Below are 26,620 nucleotides of genomic sequence, written 5' to 3'. Positions count from 1 at the left end.
GTTCTTGAAGCACTGACTCCAGCTGCAGTCCACTCTTTGTGAATCTCGCCCACATTTTTGAATGGGTTTTGTTTCACAATCCTCTCCAGGGTGCGGTTATCCCTATTGCTTGTACACTTTTTTCTACCACATCTTTTCCTTCCCTTCGCCTCTCTATTAATGTGCTTGGACACAGAGCTCTGTGAACAGCCAGCCTCTTTTGCAATGACCTTTTGTGTCTTGCCCTCCTTGTGCAAGGTGTCAGTGGTCGTCTTTTGAACAACTGTCAAGTCAGCCGTCTTCCCCATGATTGTGTAGCCTACAGAACTAGACTGAGAGACCATTTAAAGGCCTTTGCAGGTGTTTTGAGTTAATTAGCTGATTAAAGTGTGGCACCAGGTGTCTTCAATATTGAACCTTTTCACAATATTCTAATTTTCTGAGATACTGTATTTAGGATTTTCCTTAGTTGTCAGTTATAATCATCAAAATGAAAAGAAATAAACATTTGAAATATATCAGTATGTGTGTAATGAATGAATATAATATACAAGTTTCACTTTTTGAATGTAATAAGTGAAATAAATCAACTTTTTGATGATATTCTAATTATATGACCAGCACCTGTATATCAAAAGAAAGAACAAAGCCTCTGCTTTTAAACAAAAGACTTTTTGTCAAAGACTTGATCTGGATGGGATTCAGAATGATGGAGTAAATCGAGTCCATCAAAGCTTCACAGTCGTTTCCTCTTCATGGGTTCAACATTTCATCCAGTAAGATTAGGCGGTTCTCATTTATATGCCGTTGAATGTTTGATGATCATGTTAGCTTACGTGCGTAAACAACTTTTATCTGCTCCTTCTGTTTTACACAGATCTTTTTTGCTTGTTTTGGGATCTGGAGAGGCTGTATTATTTCAGAAGATGCATAACAGCGCCCTCTACCGTATAATAGTGAAAACGCATATTGCCGGAAACACTTGTTAGTGGCGGAGAAGTGTTGTTGTCATAAGTGATGAAAAATGGCAGGGAAATAGTCAAAAATGTCTAAAATGTTTTTACAGCTGATCCGAAATTCATTGCTGAATGGTTTACTGAAATCACATGACTTTAGCTGCTGATACATTCTCTGAAACAAATGATTCACAAAGGTTTCGAAGCTTTGCAAAGCAGCGTTTTGAAAGGGCCTATCACTATGGATAGATCCTGTTAACTCTTTCCCCACCACTGACGAAATTTTCTGTCATTTATGAGACGCTTCCCCACCATTTTTCCCCGCTTTTCACAGTTATATGGTAGGGGGCACTATTATGCATCTTCTGAAAAAGTACAGAATCTCCAGATCAAAACACAGACCAAAAAAATGAGCACAAACAAGCAATAAAAGCATTGCTTATGCGATTTTCTTTCTTTTTTTCTGCTTTTTGTTAAAAATGTTTTTTTTATGAAACTTGATAAAAGAATGCATGAAGCTAGAGTAAAAGTTTTTTGTTTGTAAGCACAGGCTCTGTTTCTTTCGTTTGATATATTAATAAAGTGACATGATGTGTAGCCAAGTATGGCAAAATGCTCTGCATTTCACCCATCAAAGTGCACACACACAGCAGTGAGTATTGAACACACACCTGGAGCAGTGGGTAGCCATTTTTACTGCGGCATTCAGGGAGTGATTGGGGGTTTGGTACCTTGCTCAAAGGCACCTCAGTTGTGGGTAATGAGAGCACTGTTCATTCAGTCCCCCCACCTACACAGCAAAATCCCCAGAGTTAAGTCAACTCTGCTCAGAGAACATATGGCCGCTCTCTACATAGAGTTAAAATAACACTGAAGCAGAGTTAAAGTTAATGAGATAATATGCTGTTTGTGGAGTCGTTTAATCAGATCTTGAGAGATTTAATGTATTTTATCTTCAGTTGATTTCATCTAAGGCTGTGGATGTCATTTGCAGTTATTGGGTCTCATTCATGAAACATTCGTAAATATACGAGTAAATATGTGAGTGATTTGCGCATAAACAGACTTTCCCGAAAACTCTCCTCCTGATTCACAAATACTTCGTAAACGTCAGAAGTGATAGTGAAATGTGTGTGTGTGTGTTAATGAATTCCAATCAGTCGTAAATGGGATGCGCGTGCACGCTCATTCTCAATTACCATAAATCCCACCCATTAAATCCGACTGACAACTACATATGGGCATCATTTTATGGCACCAAACGAAGGATTTTGGCCATTTTATAGGAAAAAAGTTCCATAGTTTGCCCAGCCCTATTGAAATCAATTCATTATTTGATTAAAGTGCTCCGTTTGCAGATGCTATAGGTGCGTTCACGTGGCCTCGTAATTCCTGTAGTTACAAGATTCTAGCTTGTAAAAAGCGTTCACGTCCTTGTAGAGTTCGTAATTAGTTTGTAAGCTGGGAGTTTTCTGAAAGCTCCCACATGTAACACCGCTGTAGATTGATTTATTAGGCGTTGATAGTGGTGCCATGGAAATGCATAATTTCCAGTCCAAGGACCAAAAGGACGTGAACAGCTCCGAATATAACGTCATTTCAAGATAGCGGTAAATACAAGGTGACGTGAACGCAACTTATTACTGGCTCTCACAACAAAAGTAAAAAGAAAAAACGTATGTGATTACTATATATAATATTTTTTTCAAAATGCTGTAAATATGTACCTTATTAATTAAGGTGAATTAAAATGCAGCCTTATTAATGAGCAAAACGTTCGGATGTTAAACGCACTATTTACGCGTGGCTGGGAGCAGGTGTAGATTTCTTTCGTACCAACTAACATTTGGAAAATATGAACATTTTAATGAATCCGAAAATTTACGCCAGAAAATTTACACACGATTTACACAAAAATTCGTTCTGCTCGTTTCATGAATGAGGCCCATTGTGTTTCTCTTCAGTGATTCTGCTTGTTAACAGCAGGTGTTCATCACTAATGCTCAATCATAAACTTAATTAACCACTTAATTATTTCATTAACTTTAACTCTGCTTCAATGTTATTTTAACACTATATAAAGAGGGACCATATGTAATCTGAGCACATTGTGTACATTTCCTGCTGAACCCACGACCTTCGGGTTACGACTATTGCATGTTCAGATAATCATCCAACAAAATATTCTGGGAGCCATAATTTTTTTATGAAAATGATCAAAAATGCTGGTGGTGGCTGGCAACGTTTTTAAAAAACGCTGGCGGGGAAAGAGTTAAACGTGTCTTTCGTATGTTATTTAATGCCGTTTCTTCTGTTGTAGAGTCCGAGTGCCACGGGGAGCCAGTGCGGGACTTCTACCAGGTCCAGCGAGGGTACGCCATCTGTCAGACCACACGCATGGTGTCGTGGGTGGAGTGCAGCGGTGCCTGCGACACCGGCTCCTGCTGCGCCAGCCAAAGGATGAAGCGCAGGAAATACACTTTCGAGTGCAGCGACGGCACGTCCTTCAGCGAGGAGGTTGAGAAGACCATCAAGTGTGGCTGCGTGGGGTGCATGTAGAACACAACCACTAGCATCACCACCTCATCACAGTCTGACAGAACCACAGAAAGAGCCATCACAAAAAAAAAAAAAGCCAACAGAAAAAGATATCATGTTTCATTGGGTATACAGAGACATACCCCCCACCCCCACCCTTTATATTTCCACCACAGCCTGAAATTTCAACCCCTTTTTGTCCTTTCTTAAGGTCTAGAAGGGTAAAAGAACACCAACTCTGCTGACAGGAAGGCAAGCGAGATGGACCCTGTCTTGTTTCAGCCCAAAAGCAGGACATTAGTCATGTATTAGAAGAAAATGATGGTCTTTTTGACTCTCTGCAGTGCAGGACGTGTATTTGAGCGGATAAGGCTCCGTAATGGTGATGAAAGGAAGATCCACATTTCCACCATGCCTGAAAAAACTGTATGTATGATATATCTGTGTGGGAGAATACATCCTCAGTGACATGCTGGTAAAATAGAAGGTGTGAAACAAGTACGGCAGGAGATGTGCATGGAACCACATGCTGTCTAACCAGATATTTCCAATGGTTTTGTGTTACGGGCGGCACACGGGACTCTGTCCCTGCCCCAATTCCACTGCAAATATGACGCCATTAATAAACTACATGGGGGCCAAAAATACCCAGCAGCCTTCCATCTGAACGCGTGAAGAACTCCTGGTGCCATATCGTAGAGTTACCATGTCGGAAGGGAGCTTCTTTAGAATATTTCGACTTTCGATAGATCAAGAAACGAAAGTCAAACCGAAGGATCCATTCGATCTATTCCATAGTGTTTGTCATTCCATTACCTCAAACAGAGAACTCAATGACAGAATGTAAGGGAGAGCTGAAATCAAGCGCTAGATAGATCTCATCACACCGTTTTCTAAGATGCATGCTCATTGTCATGTGATGTCTGGATTGTGGTTAATATTAGTACTGCTGAGCAGAAAATAGAACATCGCTTATCGAAACACTGCTAAATATGCAACGCCACTGCAGTTTTTATATATGGGTCAGTGTTGAAACTGTTTGAGGGGTACAATATGACTATGGGTTATGACCACAACACTGTACACACCAAATCTCCCAACAGTAACGACTTCCCAGATTCCGCCATGTTCTCCTTTCGATTCCTACAGTATTACCTCCGCAAGCTACTGCGTTCAAATTGCCATGAACATCGTCCTAGAATTAAAACGCGAATAAGTGCAGTTTGGCTTATTTCATTTAATTTCGGTGGGTGTTTGTTTTCGCTTTGATTTCCTTTTCCTAACTCCCTAGTCCTTCACTTTATACAGAAATGCTTAACAGATTCTAATATATATTTGTATTTCATTTTGGTATAGTATTTTTATATGTTAAATAATAAATTTGTTTTCAGGATTTTATTATCAAACAGCAGTGTGAAATTTGGTGACTTCTTTGGTGTTTTATTCGGTCATTTAATTCACTTGCTTATACAGGCCACAGTGGTTTGAAACTGGCCAAAAGCATAGATAATAATTAGCCTTTTAGCCTTATTGTAATATGAGCCAGTGTTGATTGTTTCGGAAGGTTTTTTTTGTTTTCTTTTCTTTTTTTAATATTGTAAATGTTGTCTTCCATGTGAATACCACATTTAATTCATTTAAAATATCTTTGTGCTTGATTTTGTAATTATTTATTTTAAGACCTGTCCAGATAGAAAGCTGATTTTGAGTTGTGAATAAAGCCAAGAGGAAAAAGAGGTTATTGAGATTAAGGCATTTTTAATAGGGTAATTACATCCAGTCCTCATAATAAAGAGCAAGTCAATAGCCCCGATTGCTACTAGTGTTTTCTGTGCAGACCAAAAGAAAAAATGCTGTTCTCCTTTAGTAAAGTGGTACTATTTGAGAACTACTTGCAGTAATTTAATTCTCCATACATTCATTGTACCACATGGTCGGTGTTTCCATAAAGCAAACATCAACCGGATTTGTTAATCTATGGTGGATACTTATTGCTCTTATTGTACATTGAGGTACTGGGAACGGAAGCGAATGTGAATGTCATCGCTAAAGATGTGATCGCTTCAGTGCATACAAATCATTGGAAAGGGTTACAGACTTTTCCTGTAGATGTCATGGTCTGAGCTATCCTTGTGCCAATCACAACCATCGCATCATGAACTCAAGAAACTATTGTGAAAGAAACTGTCGCTGTTGCATATAGAACATTTAAGAGCTCTTGCTGTTTATTCTTATGATGTTACGTTGATAGTTACATTGACTAACTGCAGTTACTCCGAATGTAAGTAGCGCCACCAAAATGTTTACTGAACTTCCTCCTTTTTCATTCATTAAAATGTGTGATTATATGAGTGTCTATGTCTGCTTTATCAAAACCACAAAAAAATGTTTAAAGCAGCAAAATATTTGGTTCCTGGCACATTTTATCAAACCATACATGTGAGGAACTGGTTGGGGGTGGACGGGGCCTTGAGAAGCAAAACTGAATTATTAATGATTCACTATAAATAAATGCTGTGGTTATTGTAAACATTAGCTTCTACACACATTGCATTTTCTGGATGAAATTACACGGTTGAGAACCAACTTTCACTGCACATTCTTTACTTCATTCATCACTTGTTTACTTTTAGGAAAAAAAAAAAAAAACATCTGAACAAAATTCATGAAAAACTGACAAAAGACAATGCATATACAGCTCGAAACCAAGTTCATTTACATTTTCATCTTTTTTTTCCCCCATGACACCAAAAAACCATATAAGTGGGCTAAGGTCTTCAACACTGGTATATGTAAACTACATATTAAATGTACTTTTTTGACCTTTAAGTAATGTTTAAAAATATTAAAACAATGCAATTATGTAAGAGTAAGCTGAAAAAAAAGGCTCTCGTGATTAAACTGGATTAGAGCAGAAACCTTTTAGAAAACCTGTAATCTTGCATAGTTTCCTTTTAGCATCATAAATACAGCTGTTTTAGAACCTTTGAGACCATAATTCATATCCGTACTCTTCACTATAGAAAATCTACTTGAGAAACAAAAGTGATATAGACAAGTTTCTATGCATAAATCATCATCTCAAAGAAACTGAGGAAGTACAGCACTGGTAGACTGTATGAAAATATTAACTACAACATTTTTAAACTTCGGTGCTCTAAAAGAGAATAGGGAAATTAGTAATTAAGAATACAAGAAAAAAAAATTAATTAATGATCTTATGAAGAATTTTGGGACAAATTTCTCTCATCTATGTGCAAAAAGAATGAGGCTTTATTTCTTGAGGCAAACTCAATTACTTATAAATACAGATAAGAAAAAAAGGCACATTATTCAGGTTACAAAGCCACTTTAATTAACTAAAATTATTAATTGTTTTAGAATTGTGGATCACTCCTTAAATAATATCTGGTTCAATATTACAAGTTGCTGTAATAATAAGCTATACAATGTAACGGTCAAACAAACATGAGAGTTATTGAGTTAATAACCCATATTTAAAATGCCCCATTAAAAGGGAATCAGAACCTTTATTTATTGACTTGTTTTGACATTAACGGCTCCATCAAGGGAAAAATATCAATTTTCTGTAACAAACAAATAGATTTCTTAAAGCATATTTGAAAAAAATTTGACACTGTTAGGTAGAGCTGTCAAGTTCCTTCGTTTCAAAGACAAATCTCTCTCAGATGACAATATATTTAAAACTCTGAAAACGTACTGCCAAGCTTCAAAAATAGCTTCAAAAATAAATGTGTCCTTCCAAGAAAGGAACAGTCTGAAAAGCATCAGCACCCCTTGTTCTTGTGAAACATTTCTACACCAGTTCTAGTACCTGTACACCTATCTCATGGTTTTGAGGTCCTTGTACGTTTTGTTGGAGTGACCAGTGGTTCCAAACCTCGCTTTGTGGAGGATTTAGGAGAGCCGGTCTGTGAAGAGGTGACTTCCATCTTTCTTTGAGACCTAGTTAACACTTGGTCTTCCAATGCCAGAGGCTTAATGTCCATATCTAAAGATTGTGGTTCTAAATTATTAAGGCCTTTTGGGAGCCCCGATTTCTTTACGTCAACTTTAGTCCCACTTGTTTTCATTTGCTGTGCCTTATCAGTCCCGGTTTTGAGCAGTATCTGTTTTTTACTCGAGGTGTTAGTCGAGACATGTTCACCTTTCGTCACTTTTTTGAGTGCCTGCAACCTCTTTCGAGAGGCACAGTCTTTGTGACATGGGTTCTTTTTCAAAGCCCGTTCTTTGAGGGCAGAGTTTGCTTTTGCCTTTGCCTTTTTGGAGAGCGATGAGATCCTTTGGACAACCACAGACTTCGGTCCTTTTCGTGTCTGTAATTTCTGTTTGTTGGCTTTCTTTGGAATTAATGCTGCCTTCAAACGAGCACCTTTAAATGTTTTCTCTTTGCATTTCTTGTTTTGCTGAACCTGAAGTTTCTCACGCATGTTAGAATACTTCCTAAGAATTCGAGCACTTGCTGGATTTTTCGCACTGCCTGCGATCGCACCGAGGCCCTCGGGAGCCTGTGCCGGTGTCACTCCAGCAAGACTCTGCGCCTTTGTAGAGATCCGCGTGGCAGTTGTCGGTTCATGCTTTTCTTTACTCCTCATCGCAGAAATACCCTGACCTAAAGCTTTAGAAAGTAGTCTTTGATTCTTGGGGGTATTCTTCACTGGTGATGCAATAGCAAACTTTTTCAAATGCTTCTTCAACCGTTCGGCTTGGAGGCTAGGAAATATGCCATGAGAGGACCCTGCTCCTGCCGCTGAAGAGTGAAAACACAACTGTGTTTCCGAAGGAAGTCTGGTGTTCACCTTCTTAACAATTACAAGAGATTTTGTTTCGGTTGACTGCAGGAACCATCTGCAGATACTGGGCAAGTCAAAGGGCTTCATGAAAAGCATTTGCACAGGGGAAAACTTCTGTTGTTCTAATGGTCTTGACTTTCGTACTCTGCGTTTGCTTTTCCAGATTTCTTTAAGTCTGTCTGCCTTGTTTTTGGGTTTCGGTGCAGGCTGACCCTCCTTGTCCATTTGTACCCAACCTTTGTGCATTTTATCAAATTTTGCATTTAAGTTTGAAATTACCTGCTGGTGTTCTTCTCCCCTTAGCACCTCCAAAAATTTGGGGGGACTACAAACAACTGGTTCAGTCCTCTGAAAACCAGCTATGCGTAAGGATTCATCTGGCAGATTCAAAGAACCTCTTATTTGGGCCTCCATATGCTTCTGGTTTTGGATTTTAAGTTTTGAACTCAATGGGCTCTCTTCTGCTTCCCCACTTGAGGATGCTGAAACCTCTCGTTGTCTCGAAGGACGTTTATTTTTACTAGGGGACGTTGTTGAGCCAAACAACTTTTCAGCATTAGATACATTTCCTCTTCTCAACGACATACGCCCTGGGCTCTCTAATCCATCTACAACTGCAGATTTGTTGTCATGGGGAGGTTCTGCAATTAAACTGGCACTGCTTCTTAAGGGCATGTGCGCACTGGTCTCTGTTTTTCTGCAGGTACTACTGGACTGTGAACTGATAGATTGTTCACTGATGCAACTCTTAATGGAACCTTTAACAGGAGAATCTCTAGTAACAGTCTGTTTAGTTGTGCTAATAGTCCTGCTTCGTAGAGGCATACGCGTTACTTCCTCGGAAGACGTACACAAATCTTTATTAGTTGCCTGCTCAGTAGCAGGGCTGTTCTTTCTTAAAGACATCTGCCCTTGCTTTTCTGAATGGCCTTCTGTTGGATTGCTCAGTTTGCTACTAAAAGGCTGTTCAGTGTTACTTCTGCTTCTCAAAAGCATATTTTCAGAGCTTGGTGGAGATTTTTTGATGGGTGAACATTCTCTGCTATCTGATAGTTCAATAGGAGTAGTTTCATTTTTAAGTGGCATATTTTCAGAGCTTTCAGAGGCTTGATTGTTCGGTTTGTGGTGTTTTCCACTCTCTGTGGTGGTGGAGGTGGTGCTTACAGTTTCTGGAAGAACCTCAGGTGACAAAACACTTGGCAACTCATCATTCGTTTTGTCGCTTGGACTCGGGTACTTATCCCTTTCGAAAGAAGTTGCGTTTCTTGATTTTTGTCTTGTTTTGACTGCATGATCCACAACCAGACTATTACAAGGTTTGGCAGCTGGGATCTCCTGGGGGGATTCAAGAATGCCTAGAGCTTTCATATCATGCTCTACCCCAATATGCACATTTGTTTCAGTAGTCTTTGGGCTTTTATCATTGGCATGCTCAAGTTCAGATGCAGCACACGTCACAGAGTCTTTCATAACGTCAACGCTGCCTTTTGAACCTCTACTACGTAAACATCTGTCTGAGGACACTGCATGTTTTGCATTCAGAACTTTTGGGGTATGCAGATCCTTATCATTCTCCTTACATTTTACAAGTGGTTGTACAGTAGAGACTTCAGTCAGGCTGGACACTGCTGAATCCCCTTGATCCTTCGCTGGTAGTTGGGAGTTCGCTGTTTGTGGATTACTTTCAGTGTCATGCAAAACTTGCTCTTGAGAACTTCTATCCTCGTCAGTGTTTTCCTTTATTTCGGATGCCTCAGATTTTTTCTGGACATCTGCTGCAGTCTCAACATCTGTGGGATTTGACATTTCTTGATCATTTCTTGGTTCCACGTCGACTCCATCAGATGACTCTTTGGCCATGTTGGGGGATACAGTGATCAGTGATGGTTCCAAAGATTTATCCTCACACTCAGCCTTACTTTCTGTACCACATACCACCTCTTCTGGCATGAGTCCAATTTGGGACTCGCATCCTTCTTTCTGTACAGCGAGTTCCGTTTCAGTCGTTTCTTTGATTTCTACCATGTCCGTGTCTTCTTCTTGCACTAATGCAGGAGCAATGATAGCTTCTGTGATCAAATCTGGTTGCATGGTTAATTCACTCTGTTTACAAGATGATTCATGGGAAATTTGCCCATTACTTCCAACTTTTCCCGTCTGACTGGTTTCAACCACCAGACCGAGACCAGTTACTTTCACAACATCTCCTGGCATTTCATTCTCTGCTATCTGCTCCGATGATAATTTCTGAATAACATTTATCATGCAGTCCCCTGCAAAAGGTGCATTTACGAGAGGAACACTGCCAGAATTAGAAAGGGCGTGCTTCGGAGCGACTGAGATGTGCATGTCTGGTATATGAGCTGGACAATTCCCAGTGGAATCAACTATAGATTTACGAGCTAGCGTACGGACAGTTTTTAGTTCCAAGTACTCCTCGACGTACTTGTGCCCTCTTGTGCTCTTCCGAGCATTTTGTCGCGGATGCAATCGATTACGAGACTGAAGCTGACATTCTGTTATTGATTTTCTAATATACACCAAGTCACAATGGCTATCGGTATCATTTATGATACAACTTAAAGAGCCATTACTTTGCCTAAGGCAAGAACCTTTTCTGCTTTTCCTGGCTGTTCTTGGACATATTGGTAAAACTACATTTGATGTCTTTTGAATTGTGTAGGGCTTTACAACAGCATCTTCACTTTGTGCAAAAGAGCTCTTCTGTGTGCATTTTGATAACAGGTCTGCATGATCAGACTCTGCAGCACATGTCGGCAAACATCGCTCGGCACTGGATAGACACTTTACAGAATCGCTACGTTGAATTTGCTGAATGCTTGACCCTAATGATTTTTTGGCTTCCTGATGATCAGTAGTTGTCTTTGTCATGACGACAAATTTGTTTGGAGAACTTTCACCTCCACACTCATCACCTGTTCCACAAGATGAAGACGACAAAACTTCCATCTTGCAAAGGTCTACTGGTTTTTCAGTTGTTACACGTGCAACACTGGAAACATCTGCATTTAGAACCTGTCCAGTAGGCTTTTGACTAGTCCTGATAGCAGACGACTCTTGAGACTTAGTAATGCTCACAGCAGCATCCACAGAACATGCTCTTTCAGACCTCGTTTCAAATGATACATTAATGCAGCTGGTTTTCACTTGCTTCTCAGTCAAATTTGGAGTGGCTGCTTGGAAATGGTTGGAAGCAGCCACAGTCTTGACTTCGCTTTGTAGGAAGCCTAATGCATCAACTATTTGGCGCTGGTGATGCAAACAAAGCTTAGACATGAACTGTTCCAAAGTGGACACAGACTGTAGATCTCCTTCTTGGGCAAGACTGACTTCTTTGACAGAGTCCCTGAAAGACCATGCAAAAACAATTAGACTTATTATAGACACCATCTCAAACTGATATAATCCTAAAATACATGTCTTTATGTGATCAGCAAATAATACATATAATCAATAGAATATATCAATAGAGTCCCGGTTTCCCTTACTTTTTGACCAAATGTGTAGCCGGGCTGGCATGAACATTAGAATTCCTTAAAGACGCATGGCTTTTGCTTAAATTCTTCTTCGTCGAGAGGTCAAGAACTCCATCTAGAGAGACACAAACCGTTCAAAGCTAAATTGAAGAGATTTCATTTAAACTAGTAACTCTTTATATATATTCATAATTCTTTACTGCACCTTGCTCAATGTCCTCTACTTTGAACTTTCTCACAGAGAGATCCAGCGGGGCATCTTGGTCCACCATGATGAACTTGTTTTGAGCAGAAGCTATATTGACAGCAGTGGTTGAAGTGACACAGCTAGTTTTCAGAAAGCTTTGGTCCTTTTTTCCATTGTTTTGCAGGGAGTCCTGAGAGCAGTGTTTGTTTTGTGAGGTATAATACGTAGCCAACTCATTAATCATCTGCTGAACGATATCACAGGCCACCACAGGGATGTGCGGATCTGGAATTCTTGGTGTGTATTCTGTTGACAGTTCAATCAGACATGTTAAAATGATAAATCACAGTTGATGTGTACATGTTGTGAAATTCTTCATAGGGTAGGCTAAATAAAAATGCTACAACTTGATCAACTCTAGTACGAACAGTTACTGCCCACATTAAATGAGTAAAAGTTGCAGACATTCCCATTACTATAATGCACCATGTCTGATCATTCATTATTGCACAAATGACAGACCATATGCAGTATACTCACTTTTCCTGTGTAACACTGCATTCAGGAATTCTTCTGACTGCCATTCCAGTCTGGTAATATTAGAAGGATCTTTACCTAATAAAGGTTTTCCTCCACTTTCCACAATTTGTTTGTTGAGTGCAACTACATGTTCCTGTTCATGGGGTAAAAAAACAAAAAAACAAGGGTGGAATAAGAATAAGGGTGGAGGTCTTTTACATCTAGGAGACACACATGCAACATGTACTTAATGTATGCAAATACCAAGGAAAAAGGAATTAACATTTAAAAAGCTACAATTGAAACCATTGTGTCCTTTGGACTCTACAGTCATTTCAAGTAATGTGCTCATAGTATAGCTAGAGCAAGAAAAACAGGTAAAAAAAACAAAACGGTTCTTCCAAGGTCTTTTGAAATATCAGGAAAGAGGGGGAAAAAAAGTAAATGAACAAAAAAAACTACCTTCACTTTTTCTCGTCTTAAGCAGCAGAAAAGACAATTTTCAGCAAATGACCAATTTGACACACTTGCAGGCTTACAATCTGTGGATCCAAAAGAAGAGGCAAAATTCAACCGTGTGTGCAGGGAAGGGAAAGACCAAACTGTACCGAACACAGAATGCTGCTACTGCTAAAAAGTTACTAGCAGGTTTACATACTAACTAGCAGTCCATTTTTTTGTATAAACAGAAAAAGTCAATCAAAAGCCTCCTTATACCTGTGTAATTAATTTTATTCAAATCCTGTAGCACCAGCTCAAAGTCTGACTATTGTTTTGGGTTGCAAAACTAAGTTTTGTCCCGTATCCACCAAATTTGGTTCAAGTAATCTTCAGCCATTGGCACCATGATCTGAACATACCTGCTAGGTTTGGTGACAGTGCCACCCACTGGTGAGGTGGGAAAAGCAGCAAAACGGCTATGTTTTTCAGCATGTGAATTTCCATTTCTTTTACCCATGTACATTTGTATAATGTATAAAAGCATCTACCATAAATGTTCATAGTGACTAATTCATGCATTATCAGTATGCATGTTCTTTGAAAAACAATAATAATGGACACCAGAGAGAATTGGGGATTTTGACTTATTCCAATTACCTAAATATTTGAATTAGAATCAGAGAGATTTATTGCCAAGCATGTTTGCACATGCACACACCACACACAAGGTATTTGTTTTGGTGACAGAAGAAGCTTCCAGTACAAAGAACAGTACACAGATAGCAAAATAAAAAAAATAAAGATATGTGAATTAGGATTGGGCAATGTCTACCAAATTGGCAATCGGACGAAGTCTACAGTGAAACATCACAATGGACGATGACATTGGTATATCAGCACCAAAAATATTCTCGTGGCTTTATAATATTAATATTGAACCACTGTACTCACATGAACTGATTTAAATATGTTTTTAGTACATTAATGGATCTTGAGAGAGGAAATGTCATTGCTGGCTATGCAGGCCTCGCTGAGCCATCGGATTTCATCAGAAATATCTTAATTTGTGTTCTGAAGATTAATGAAGGTCTTACCGGTCTGGAACGGCATGAGGGTAATTAATGACATAATTTTCATTTTTGGCTGAACTAACCCTTTAAAGTGGCCCGCGTCTGGAGAAAGAAAGAACGTGCACATAGCTGAAAGAGCTTGAATGAAGTGTGTCTGGCTTTAGATAAAACTACTAGAGGATATAGTGCCGAAATATCATTACCACTAACGATCCTGAGTGCTTGTGGTGTGATCCACACTGCTGTTTTGACCTGCTGCTCACTTCAACTAAAAACAGTAAAATGCATTGTAATGTAAAAGTATTTTTCCAAAATTAAGTTGTGTTAATTATTAGTATTTTCGTGCCATGACGGTAGCGGCGGGAACATGTGTGATGTAGAACAGTTTCACGCAAAGTGTGGGATTCACCAACTTGTACTTAAACGTAGAAATGTGTGTAAATATAAGCACACCTCTGAGCATGCTTACGCAGATAATCTAGTGGTAGAATAGTGACACTACACACAAAAATCATTTAAGAGTGTCACAGTATGCATTAAGCAATCCACGTGTCCTGTGTTTCCTTTATTTATAAAACACTCAATTTATCAATTGTCTAGTTTTACACACAGTGCGTAATTGGTGTCACTGTAAAACAAACAAAAAACAAAACAAATGGAAGTTATTTAGTAGTACTCAATTTAAGCTTGTAGAAATTACAGTGTAAACATCAACATTATAAAATTAAGTTAAACTACTCAAATTTTCTGATACTGGTGTTCCCATCATGCACTTGGCCTTGAATAATTAATGAGGTCAATTTTTTGCTGTTTTCCAGCTGTTTTTTCCAGCCTAGAAAATCGCAACTTTTTATTTTCCGACGGTCTTAGTACATGATGTAACGACAGAAGAGTCAAGTTTTAAATAGGAAAAATATCAAAACTCTTTGGTCATTTTTAAGCGCGATGCTAACGGTCTAATCAGATTCAATGAACTATGCTAAGCTATGCTAAAAGTGGTATCGCCAGACCCGGAGATCGGCTGAATGGATTCGAAAACGGTAAATCTCAACTGTTTAACTCGAGGGGAGTTGGAAAATGAGCCTATTTTCAAAAAAACTGGAGTGTTCCTTTAATGTGTAGATATCATGTCTACACAATATCTTTCATATTATCTGTTTAGATGTTTCTAAGTAAAAGCATACATATCAACATCATGGTTTCATTCAGTGTTATATTGTTTTGTGTGAAATGTATTGCAAGAGAGTTTTAAACTAAATAGAAATTACTTAACTTTTTACTGATAAAGTTTAAGTTACTTATAATTTTACTTATCTTAGCTATGTAGAGTAACTTATAAACTATTTAAGTAAATTTCAAATATGGGTTTGTGTGCAAATACTTAAGTAAAAATTAAGTAAACTTTATTTTATCTTGCATTATTGGAAGACTTTGCAAACAATGCGCTCCAGAAAGCACGTTTTCCAAGATCATGCTGATCTGCTTGGCAAGAGCTCTCTTTGCTATTATTACGGTGAGGAAAAAACACAATCACGTGACTTTTAAAGGGAAGTTTTGCCACCATATATGGTTCATTGGAGGCGTTTCCGAATGCTAATGACCTTGAACGTGAACGAGCATGGCACTTACGCACATGTGGGATTTATCAACAATGATTGCTTACTCACGTGCGTAAGAACTGTGTGCGCACGTTTGATAAATGCGGATTTTCTTGTACTTAGGCACATTCTAAATTTCATTCGTTGGACAAAATATAGAACCTTTTCTACGCACTGTTGATAAATGAGGGCCCAGAAACCTGAATGACTCCACTTCATGATGAGTGGGAATAATGCTGGGGGGTTTCTCCTGAAGTCCACAATCATCTCCACTGTTTTGAGCATGTTCAGCTCCAGGTTGTTATGACTGCACCAGACAGCCAGCTGTTCAACCTCTTGCCTATATGCAAACTCATCACCATTGTGTATGCAAGCAAGAGTCCAGTGGTGTCCTTCAGGTGGGCTAGCGTCAGGCTCTTAAATGACTTCATAATAGATGTTGGAGCAACAGGTCTGTATTCATCAAGTCCTGCGATTTTGGGTTTCTTTGGGATGGGGATAATGGTGAAGTGTTTGAAGCAGGAAGGGTCTTCACACAGCTCCAGTGATGTGTTAAAGATCTGTGAGATGATGACGGCCAGCACAGGTTCAGACAGGCTGGCGAAACACCGTCTGGACCTGGTGCTTTCCTTCCATTTCCTGAAGACCCCACACATCCTCTTCACTGATCCAAAGTGCAGGGGGAGAGCTAAACATTTAACCCGCTTCATAATAGAAAATACCAAGATGTACATTGCATATCTTCATTCAGCCTAAAAATACAGATATTCTTAAAAAAAGCGCTGAAACCAGAAGTCACCATGGAAACAGACCCTGTGGAACACGCATTACTTTATGAGACACAGAACCTGAAGTTTTGATGACTTTAAATGAGCATTACAAACCAGTCTGTGCTCACAAAGATAACTATGTAAGTTTAATTTTTTTTTAACAAGCCAGAAATCTGTACATTATATACCTTATGTTAAAATAAGTGTTGAAAATTGGGTGTTTATTTTGACAGCACCGAAAAAGCATCACACCTCTCCCCAATTTAATGATTAGACAGAAAATACTGAAATCCTTTTTACTGACTATGGGCATGTACACTTGTGTTTTGATCAGACAACTATCAGATTTGTTAAAAATGTTTAATTTACAATTTTACTCACAGACCACCTCCTGAAGTGGTTAGAGTGATCGGATTTAGTTAGTTTCGGAAGGAATTTACACAATCGGATCGCTATCAAATCAGAGAAAACACATGAAGTGACCAGGTTTACATACAGTTCTGCTCATAAGTTTACACACCCCTTGCATAATATGCAAAATGTTAATAATTTTAACAAAATAAGAGGGATCATAAAAATTGGGTGTAAACTTTTTAAATTGGATGCAAGTAAATTTTACTTATTTTTTTGTCTTCTGGGAAAAATGCAAGAATTTTATGTAGCTTCTGAAGGGCAGTAATATATGGAAAAAATACAATCTTTAAACAAAATAAACATTTACACCATCCTGTTCAAAAAGTTTACACCCTCGGCTCAATCCATCATGTTTCCTTCTTGAGCATCAGTGAATGTTTTCACCTTTTTGAATGTTTGTACCTTTTTTTTACCTACGAGTCCCTCAGTAATCCTCAGTGTTAAAAGATGGATCTCAAAATCATACAGTCACAGCTGTTAAAGGATCAAACATGCAGGTGCTGGAGGATTTTTCTGAAGAACATTGGGCAGTTTAACTGCTCAGGACAAACAAGAGGCTCATGTACAACCATCACAAAACAAAATAACGGTCGTAGATCATCCATCCACACACAGTATTAAGAATCAAGGGCATGTAAACTTTGTTACAGTGTACATATAGTCCACAAGACAAAATAACCCTATGTTGCCAAAAGTATTGGGACACTCCTCCAAATCATTGAATTCAGGTGTTCAATCACTTCCATGGCCACAGGTGTATAAATCAAGCACCTAGGCATGCAGACTGCTTCTACAAACATTTGTGAAAGAATGGGTCACTCTCAGGAGCTCAGTGAATTCAAGCGTGGTACCGTGATAGGTTGCCACCTGTGCAATTCGTGAAATTTCCTCACCACTAAATATTCCACGGTCAACTGTTAGTGGTGTCATAAAGTGGAAGCAATTGGGAACAACAGCAACTCAGCCACAAAGTGGTAGGCCACGTAAAATCACAGAGCGGGGGTCAGCGCATGCTGAGGATCACAGTGCGCAGAAGTCACCAACTTTATGCAGATTCAATAGCTACAGATCTCCAAACTTCGTGTGGCCTTCAGATTAGCTCAAGAACAGTGCGTAGAGAGCTTCATGGAATGGGTTTCCATGGCCGAGCAGCTGATCCAAGCCTTACATCACCAAGTGCAATGCAAAGCGTCGGATGCAGTGGTGTAAAGCACGTCGTCACTGGACTCTAGAGCAGTGGAGACGTTCTCTGGAGTGACGAATCATGCTTCTCTATCTGGCAATCCGATGGACAAGTCTGGGTTTGGCGGTTCCAGGAGAACGGTACTTGCCTGACTGCATTGTGCCAAGTGTAAAGTTGTTCAACCCTTAGTTCCAGTGAAAGGAACTCTTAATGCTTCAGCATACCAAGACATTTTGGACAATTTCATGCTCCCAACTTTGTGGGAACAGTTTGGGGATGACCCCTTCCTGTTCCAACATGACTGCGCACCAGTGCACAAAGCAAGGTCCATAAAGACATGGATGAGCAAGTTTGTTGTGGAGGAACTTGACTGGCCTGCACAGAGTCCTGACCTCAACCTGACAGAACACCTTTGTGATGAATTAGAGCGTAGACTGTGAGCAAGGCCTTCAACATCAGTGCCTGACCTCACAAACGCACTTCTAGAAGAATGGTCAAAAGTTCCCATAAACACACTCCTAAACCTTGTGGAGAGCCTTTCTAGAAGAGTTGAAGCAGTTATAGCTGCAAAGGGTGGGCCAACTCCATATTAAACCCTACGGATTAAGAATGGGACGTCATAAAAGTTCATGTGCACGTAAAGGCAGGCGTCCCAAAACTTTTGGCAATATAGTGTATGTTATGTGAAATAGCTTATTCAAGACACATTTTGCATATTCTGCAAGGGGTATGTAAACTTATGAGCAGAACTGTAGGCCCTTTATCATTATGCACTATCTAAGTTCATGGGTAGTTCATATATTACTGAATTCCTGAGGTAAATTATTCACATTCACAACTTGTGTAAATATGATTTCTTACATCACTCTGGAGATCCAGCACCACAGGAACCACTGGCATTATTCATCCACTAACCTACCATCCCTAACACAGAAAGAGGTGATGTTGGGAACCCCAGCTCCCCTCTTCCTATCCTACAAACAGTGCTGTCAAAAATACATACATAAATGCCAGCCACCCAAAAACAGAGGTGTTGGTTTTTGCACAGATCTTTCCTGACATATCAGTTTGTTTTGGCCCATCTGTTTCATCACTCTAGCTATGTTTCCATCCACCTATTTTTTAATGTGTATTTTGGGATATTGTACTAAAAAAACAAAAACAAACAAAAAACGCTGGATGAAAATGGCAAGATGCACATAAATTCTAAAAATGTTCATTAAAAACTTGTGCACTGAATTGAGGCGGATAATTTGTTTATCCGAAAAGACATGAACAAACTACGCCGGAGTCAAAGTCATCAGAATGATTTGGTTTAATCCCCTCCAGAAGCGTCTCACATGATTGTGTTCCCAAACACCAGCATCCGAACGCAAGATCACATGACAGCGTTTATTGTGTTTCGTCTGACGCTCCGAGATGAAACTCATTTATGATGGAGGAGAAAAAGAGCCCGATTGAAGCAACTAACATTTTTATTACTGATATTTTGCACCAATTTCCCAGGAAGTGGTGATTTAGTTCTCAACACATGGGATGGGAACACTACTTTATTCACAAATGTTTTATATGATATTCCAATTTGCAAATGGGTTATATACAGAAATTCAAGTCTGCTTGATTTCATGCAACAAGAATTACATCTTGGCAGAAGTGCACATTGACTTGGCGAGGCAGTGTGCATATTATTTGCGACTTACGAGAACAGTGCATATTTATATTATATTTAACTTAAAATACTTAATTAATACTTCATATTTAACTTAATTCTAACTAGGGCTGGGCGATATGGCCAAAAAAGTTATAACGATGACATTTTTCATCAGTCGATAACGATAATTATAACAATGATAAATGTCTAATATTTATTTCTTTCAAGTTTAAAGGCAGATTTTTGCTGTCGAGTGAATGTTGTAGAAACCAGACAGTTAACTGTGACGAACATCTCACAGATTAATATTACATGTCTCTCTTAAAACTGCACATTTCACAGTAGCTTGAGTTGGGATGCAGATGTAAATTTTTGTTCGTGGAAAAAAAACAGAAAGATCTGCAAAAAAATTGTAATAACCTCTTTTTTTTAAAGGGCAACATTTTATAGGGTAAAATTTGGTCTTCCATAGTATTTGGATCATGTTACCCACAGGTAAAAACACACATTGCACCTTACTATCATGGTAAAAAGTAACTAGGCTATATGGTTTCTATGGTATTTGACATGAAAAACAGTAGCCTAATGAAATTTAGTATAAATACAAATGCACAAAAACTGCAACAACTTAAATACTGCCATTAAATTACTCCTTTAATGTCTACATTAATAATATAATAAAATTCTATATGAATATCCCACATTTCTGCCACAATCCCATGGTTTCAGTTAGTGTTACTACAGTAAATCATGGTCAATGTTGATGATTTTTGGATTGAAAAGCCTTCAAACGAGCCGCTCTGTGTCGTTACGTTTCTGGAACGTTTGCCGTTTAATGTCTCTCAGACGCAACAGAAATGTCTGGGCTTATCAGTTATTTTCTCCAGAGCAACAAGCATGCGCAGCATTATTTGCATAGTGCATAAACATTATATCGAACACCTATCAAACTTTTGTTAAAGTTTTACCATGGAAAAATATATCGCAATAATCATTATTTTATCAACCAGCCCTAATTGTATGTAAGACATTAATAAACCTTACCGACCCCAAACTTTTGATCTCTGCACATGATATATTTTTATTTATAATATATATTTTGGCACATATTAGTATTATTACTTTCTATCACCTTATAAACCCAAGTCATTGAATGCCACATGACAGATTTAATTCGACTGGAGAGTTGAAATATTAGTTTCCCAATGAGCAAAAAGCCATGTGAATAGAAATTATTTATGAGTGTTAAATAAACACTTAAAAAATTGGACATTGGATCCATTGGAACCCATTATAATTAGAGATTCTGTCTACACTGGATGTGCGGCAAGTCGTCGACAGTAAACGAATGCTACGTTCGCCTGTGCTACTGACAACAGGACAAATTCCAGAGCTGAGGAGTATAAGAGTTTTACGATGCATGCCATGCTGATGTGATGTTTTAAGTGGATGTAAACAGTTGGGGGGGGAACCTGATGCGTAACATTATATTAGTTCAGTGCATTAGATGTTAATATAATAAATGCTGCGGTCTGTGTCAATGTTAATCAAAAAACAAAAGAAAAGAGGGATTCACTCACTGACCTTGACTGAATCACTTCTGCAGCTTTAATAATACTCTATTTATAATGAATACACTATGCACTGACTATTTTTACATTGTACGGTTACCTCAGAGAAACTTACCTTTTAAAAGCCTGAGGTCCTCCACAACCTGCGTTCCAAGAAACACTTCCAAGATATTGTCAAGACCTATTCAGAGGAGAAGAGAGAAACGTTCAAGTCCAGATTCTCAGTTCTCTTCTACTTTAATCACGATAAATCTCCATTTAACAATGATAATGCATAGAGCGGAAAGAGGGGAGTAAACTCAGAACTCTTTAAAGTCATTATGAAACTTAAGTCGCGCTAGTCTTTTCTTTCCTACTGTGAAACGCTTCATGAACAACAACAAATGTAGGGCGGGGCTTGATTTTGTTTGTAGGGAATTAATTGGATGATTGTGGTTTGCTATTGGTGGATCTCATGTGAGTGACAGGTTGCCCCGCCCTCATCATCAGAGAAGAGAAGAGATGCTGCAAGAGGGAGGAGAAGAGATTCTGATTCAAGAGCATGAATTTAACACGATGATGATGTGCAGTGATAAATCTTGATGTTGAGATGTTGTTGTGTGGGAAAGGAGGCATATTTAATGTATTTAATATATAAACACTGCAATTTTCCATTAAAAAAACAAAAACAAAAGAACTGTCCATTTTAATTTCATGGTGACTTGAAGGAGTGATATGAGCGGCGGTAACCAACCAGTCGAGACCCCCCCCCCCAAAAAAAAATAAATAAATATCAAACAACGTAAAATGTTGATAATGCATATTAAAATCATAAGAACAGATAAATGGGGATAAACAAATGTAACCGATTGGAGTGAGAAGGACTTTTGGATGTTCTCAAAGAGTTCATTAGTAGATGTAATATAATATAAAGAGTAGGGATGCTCACATTGACCGTTTAACCGTTAACCGAAAGTAAGAATTTTAACCGATTAATACTATCAGTTAAACGTTTTTTTTGTTTTGTTTGTTTGTTTGTTTGTTTTTTTTTGCTGCATGGTTAAAGAAAAATATGCTATATATAGTTACATATATGCTTATTTGTTAACTCGCGGGGCGGGGCGTTTCACACGTGCCAGACATATTTCGCTAAGCAACAAGCAAAATGAAGCGAGCGAAAAGAAGTACTGACCATTTCGATAGGCACGGGGGACAGGGGGGTCATGACGACCCCGCACTTTTGAAAAGACAGAAATCGACCCCCCCGAACTTTTGATAAGGGCTGCTTCAATCAGTCACAATATATCATCTTTTAGCTTAGGATATTTTCTTTCAAATGAGACCATTTTCACGTTTCTGTGAGCTTTCCTTCATAAATAATCAACTGTTTTGTCGCAGATGTGAAGAAGAGGAAATGCGCTCTCGAACAGAGAAACACGCGATCTCCAAGCAATTGATCACAGCGTGCTAACGTTTTAGGACAGGACGATGGTATATAAATCGTGGCCGAACGTTAGCGTTTGTCAATCAAGCAAAACCGTCCATTCAGAAACCAAGAAATTTGACACTTTAAGGTAAGAGGCCGATCTCTCAGATTGACGCGCGAGCTGGCTTGACTGAAGTTTTCGTGAGGATTTGTAGTTAATGGACACCGTACACCGTCCGTGGTCATAACAAATAACAATCCTTGAGGTAGGCCTGCTATTTTTATTTGACGGAAAAAATGTCTAAAATACCGGTTGTTCAAAGCTTCAATCGATTCACCGTGTTTTTTTTTGTCATCTTAATTTGTTAAACATTTAAGTGATAAATATTTAGTGTAGGCCTATTTATTTTATGCCTTTTTATTTAAATTATGCAGGTGCGAATTTGATAATGTGAATCCAGGTTCTGTTGTTTATCTGTTCTATGCTGCTGTTTGCATGTTAAAATAAACCCGTGGAAGACACAGACACTCGTCAATTGTATTTTTTTATTTAATGTCATATATATGTCATATTATCATCATATACGCTATACAACATTTTAATCTTATCAGTTAACGGTTAATAATCGGATAACGAGCGTCGGTTGTCGGTCGAGAAAGTTAACCGAAATGAGCATCCCTAATAAAGAGTAATATATTAAGTCTAAGGTGTCCCCTGAATGTGTCTGTGAAGTTTCAGCTCAAAATACCCCATAGATTTTTTTTAATTCATTTTTTTAACTGCCTATTCTGGGGCATCATTAACTATGCACTGATTTACACTCGGCGCCGCCCCTTTAAGACGCGTGCTCCCTGCCACACGAGCTCTCGACTATATTACAGCGCATTTACGAAGTTCACACAGCTAATATAACCTTCAAATGGATCTTTACAAGATGTTCGTCATGCATGCTGTATGCATGCTTCCAATTATGTGAGTAAAGTATTTATTTGGATGTTAAAGTTTTATTCTGAGTGAATTTGAGGCTGTCCTCCGTGGCTAACGGCTAATGCTACACTGATGGAGAGATTTATAAAGAATGAAGTTGTGTTTATGAATTATACAGACTGCAAGTGTTTAATAATGAAAATAGCGACGGCTCTTGTCTCCGTGAATACAGTAATAAACTATGGTAATTTTAACCACATTTAACAGTACATTAGCAACATGCTAACAAAACATTTAGAAAAAGACAATTTACAAATATCAGTAAAAATATCATGCTATCATGGATCATGTCAGTTATTATTGCTCCATCTGCCATTTTTCGCTGTTGTTCTTGCTTGCTTACCTAGTCTGATGATTCAGCTGTGCACAGATCCAGACGTTAATACTGGCTGCCCTTGTCTAATGCCTTTTATAATGTTGGAAATATTGGGGGCGTACACCTCGACTGTTATGTAACAGTCAGTGTTATGTTGAGATTCGCCTGTTCTTCGGAGGTCGTTTAAACTAATGAGATTTATATAAGAAGGAGGAAACAATGGAGTTTGAGACTCACTGTATGTCTTTTACATGTACTGAACTCTTGTTATTCAACTATGCCAAGATAAGTTAAATTTTTGAATCTAGGGCACCTTTAAATAGAGAAATCGAGTCTTTGAATAAAAATGTTAGCAATTAGACATGTTGACAATACAGCGATGATAACCGTTAAGAGAAGAAAATGATCCGAACACATCTGATTAACCGTGAACGCAGAACACCTCGCTCGTCAGAAATGCATTAATGTGTTGAAAAAAACGATACGCAGGCAGTGGAATGGGGGAAAAAAGCAAAGTTATTAGACGTGAGTTGAACTTTAGCTTTCAGAATGCCGTTTCATGGGTGAGACGCTGCAGAAGATGTGAGACACGAGTGCAACAGCCAAACGTAAAAACAACAGGAAAAATAGCTCAACCTGTAAAGAACTACAGCACGTGTGATATTTCATGTTTGCGTGACGGTGACAGGCTGAAATGTGCTGGTATTTTCTGTTTTCACAAAACATTTACTTTAAAAACAGACTATTACTGGTGTTATTTATTGCCATTGCTTTTTGGCTTAGAAATATTTAGCAGTTTTCTTATTTTATAATAATTCTGAGTATATATATGATATGTTTAAGATACGTTTGTTCAACATTTGCCTTCATTTTAATGCATCTTTTCTGCAATGATCACTTCAGGTGTGCTGCTCTTGGAATAGAACTTTTTAATCAGATGGTTAATAAAGACAATGTTACTTGAATCATACTGTAGTTACATTTTTAAGATGACTAGTTAAACATTACAATTAAAAAAAAAATTTTTTTTATTTTTTTGCCATATCACCCAACAAGCATGCAATGAAAATTCACCCTATATTCTCTAAATGCATGTTATTCATCTTAAATCAAATGATTCCTCCATGCATACCTATAATTTTTATTTTATTTTTTTTATTTTAAACTTGAAATGTTTAACCAAAATGTCATAACCGGATGTTCCAGTGAAGGACCATTCTTCTCTCAGGTGAAGTATGCAGGACTTTTACAATAAAGTCATCCACTTAATCCCTGCCTCTCCAATCAACTGCAAGCTCGCATCAACTTGAGTGCCACGCCCACATCTCAACATCCAATCAACAAACGATGGATGGCAAAAAAGTTTTCGTTTTCCTGTAATCCCGCTGTGTCTCATTTCAAAGACTGCACCCTCCAGAGGACACATACATCAAGGCTGCCTCAATTTAGAAAAGTTATACATTACATTATATTTCAGACGTATATTATGGACTTCCAGGGGGCGCAGCCTTCGAAATGAGACCGGATATACGTGGAAGAAATGATCTATTACTGCCATTTCATGTCAACTTTAATAGCAGCTTGCATTTTTTATGGCCACCATAAGCAGTTAATAATATAATATAATGCATAAACAGTTGATAATAAATATAAAGAAGAATGAACACAATGACTAATGATCCAGGACAGACCATGATCGCTTCCTCACAGTAGTTCAGTGTAAATTTGCATGTACACAATAGTTCCTGCAGTTTGCTGGAATAGCAGGTCACATGACCTGTCAGCAGCCAGTCAGTTTGTTGTTTATCATGATGTACAAACAGGAACAATGGCACATTTTTAAAAAAGCATCTGCACAATAGAGTTGTACACTTTACTTGTTGCGGTTGTTAATGAAAGTAAATCAATAACTCAAGATCAGTGCTTCACAGTCAAAAGAGACAAAATTTATGAAATGACATAGTAATTTATGATTATTACACATAATTATTTTGCCCTATCACAGGCAATTCCAATGATCAAAAGTTCGGGAACCTCGAAAATAAACATTTATTTATTTAGTAAATATATAGTTTTGTATTAAATAAACGTTTAGTTCAGTACATTTGCTTTACAGTTCATTTTTTGAAGTGCTTTTACTTCTGCAGCGCTGACATTCGCTCATCTGTCAATCAGGCTCATGCACAACTGCAAATGAACGCGCATTTTAAAAAACAACTTTCAGACGGTCGTGAGCGCGCACTGAGCTAGAGGTACATTTAACTCTTTATGAATTACACTATCGCGACGAGAAACTGCTTTAATGCGTCACAGGTAAACGACAGCTCGTCGCGTGTGTGATCTGTTATGATTACTTGATCACTGAAAGCCAAAGATTAACGGGGTTTGATCCGATCGTGAAGGTTAGCGTTAGCATGCTAACTGCAGGAATTAGTGCCCACATTTCTATTCAACTAACGTGAACAAACAATGAAAATAGAGTTTTCTGCAGAGTGTGCTGCTCTTACCCACACAGTGAATGAATTCAGACCTCCAGCAGTCCGCGTCCTGGCGAATAAAAAACCTCTCAGTCGTGCACAGCCGCTTCGTACACGGACTCGCCATTTTCTACTGTGAATAAACACGGGAACGCGCACGTTCACCGATAGCGCAAACACGCGTCGCTTCGGCATGTGACGTCATGACGTTCTCTTTTTCTGCGGTCGATGGACTGACAGCGCCAC

The 26,620-nt window shown here is 38.5% G+C and overlaps 2 protein-coding genes across 5 annotated transcripts in view; one reads left to right on the top strand and one right to left on the bottom strand.

Moving 5' to 3' along the window:
• Positions 1 to 5,821, top strand: part of slit1a (slit homolog 1a (Drosophila)) — a 96,897-nt gene extending 91,076 nt beyond the window's left edge. Inside the window, exon 37 of the mRNA XM_067386891.1 lies at positions 3,256 to 5,821. Within this exon, the coding sequence (XP_067242992.1) occupies positions 3,256 to 3,494 (239 nt within the window). The 3' untranslated portion in view covers positions 3,495 to 5,821. The remainder of the gene's footprint in view (positions 1 to 3,255) is intronic.
• Positions 5,822 to 5,952: 131 nt separating this feature from the next.
• wu:fc17b08 (serine-rich adhesin for platelets) lies at positions 5,953 to 26,502 on the bottom strand. 4 transcript variants are annotated; one of them, XM_067386888.1, is made up of 7 exons: positions 26,409 to 26,500; positions 21,304 to 21,369; positions 12,953 to 13,032; positions 12,512 to 12,644; positions 11,990 to 12,277; positions 11,797 to 11,899; positions 5,953 to 11,654 (listed from the first exon to the last, which is right to left on the bottom strand). In XM_067386888.1, the coding sequence occupies exons 5-7, from the start codon at positions 12,213 to 12,215 to the stop codon at positions 7,322 to 7,324; spliced, it is 4,662 nt and encodes a 1,553-aa protein (XP_067242989.1). In that variant the 5' UTR covers positions 12,216 to 12,277; positions 12,512 to 12,644; positions 12,953 to 13,032; positions 21,304 to 21,369; positions 26,409 to 26,500; the 3' UTR covers positions 5,953 to 7,321. The 4 variants fall into 4 exon arrangements, with proteins under 4 accessions (XP_067242989.1, XP_067242988.1, XP_067242990.1 ...); XM_067386887.1 differs by having other exon boundaries at positions 26,405 to 26,496; XM_067386889.1 differs by lacking the exon at positions 12,953 to 13,032 and having other exon boundaries at positions 26,405 to 26,502.
• Between the last annotated feature and the right edge of the window lie 118 nt (positions 26,503 to 26,620).

The sequence above is a fragment of the Chanodichthys erythropterus genome, chromosome 5 (assembly GCF_024489055.1).
Source record: "Chanodichthys erythropterus isolate Z2021 chromosome 5, ASM2448905v1, whole genome shotgun sequence".
In the NCBI taxonomy this organism is placed as follows: domain Eukaryota; kingdom Metazoa; phylum Chordata; class Actinopteri; order Cypriniformes; family Xenocyprididae; genus Chanodichthys; species Chanodichthys erythropterus.
Note: the sequence above shows the minus strand (reverse complement) of the source record. Positions and strands in the feature narration are given on the sequence as shown.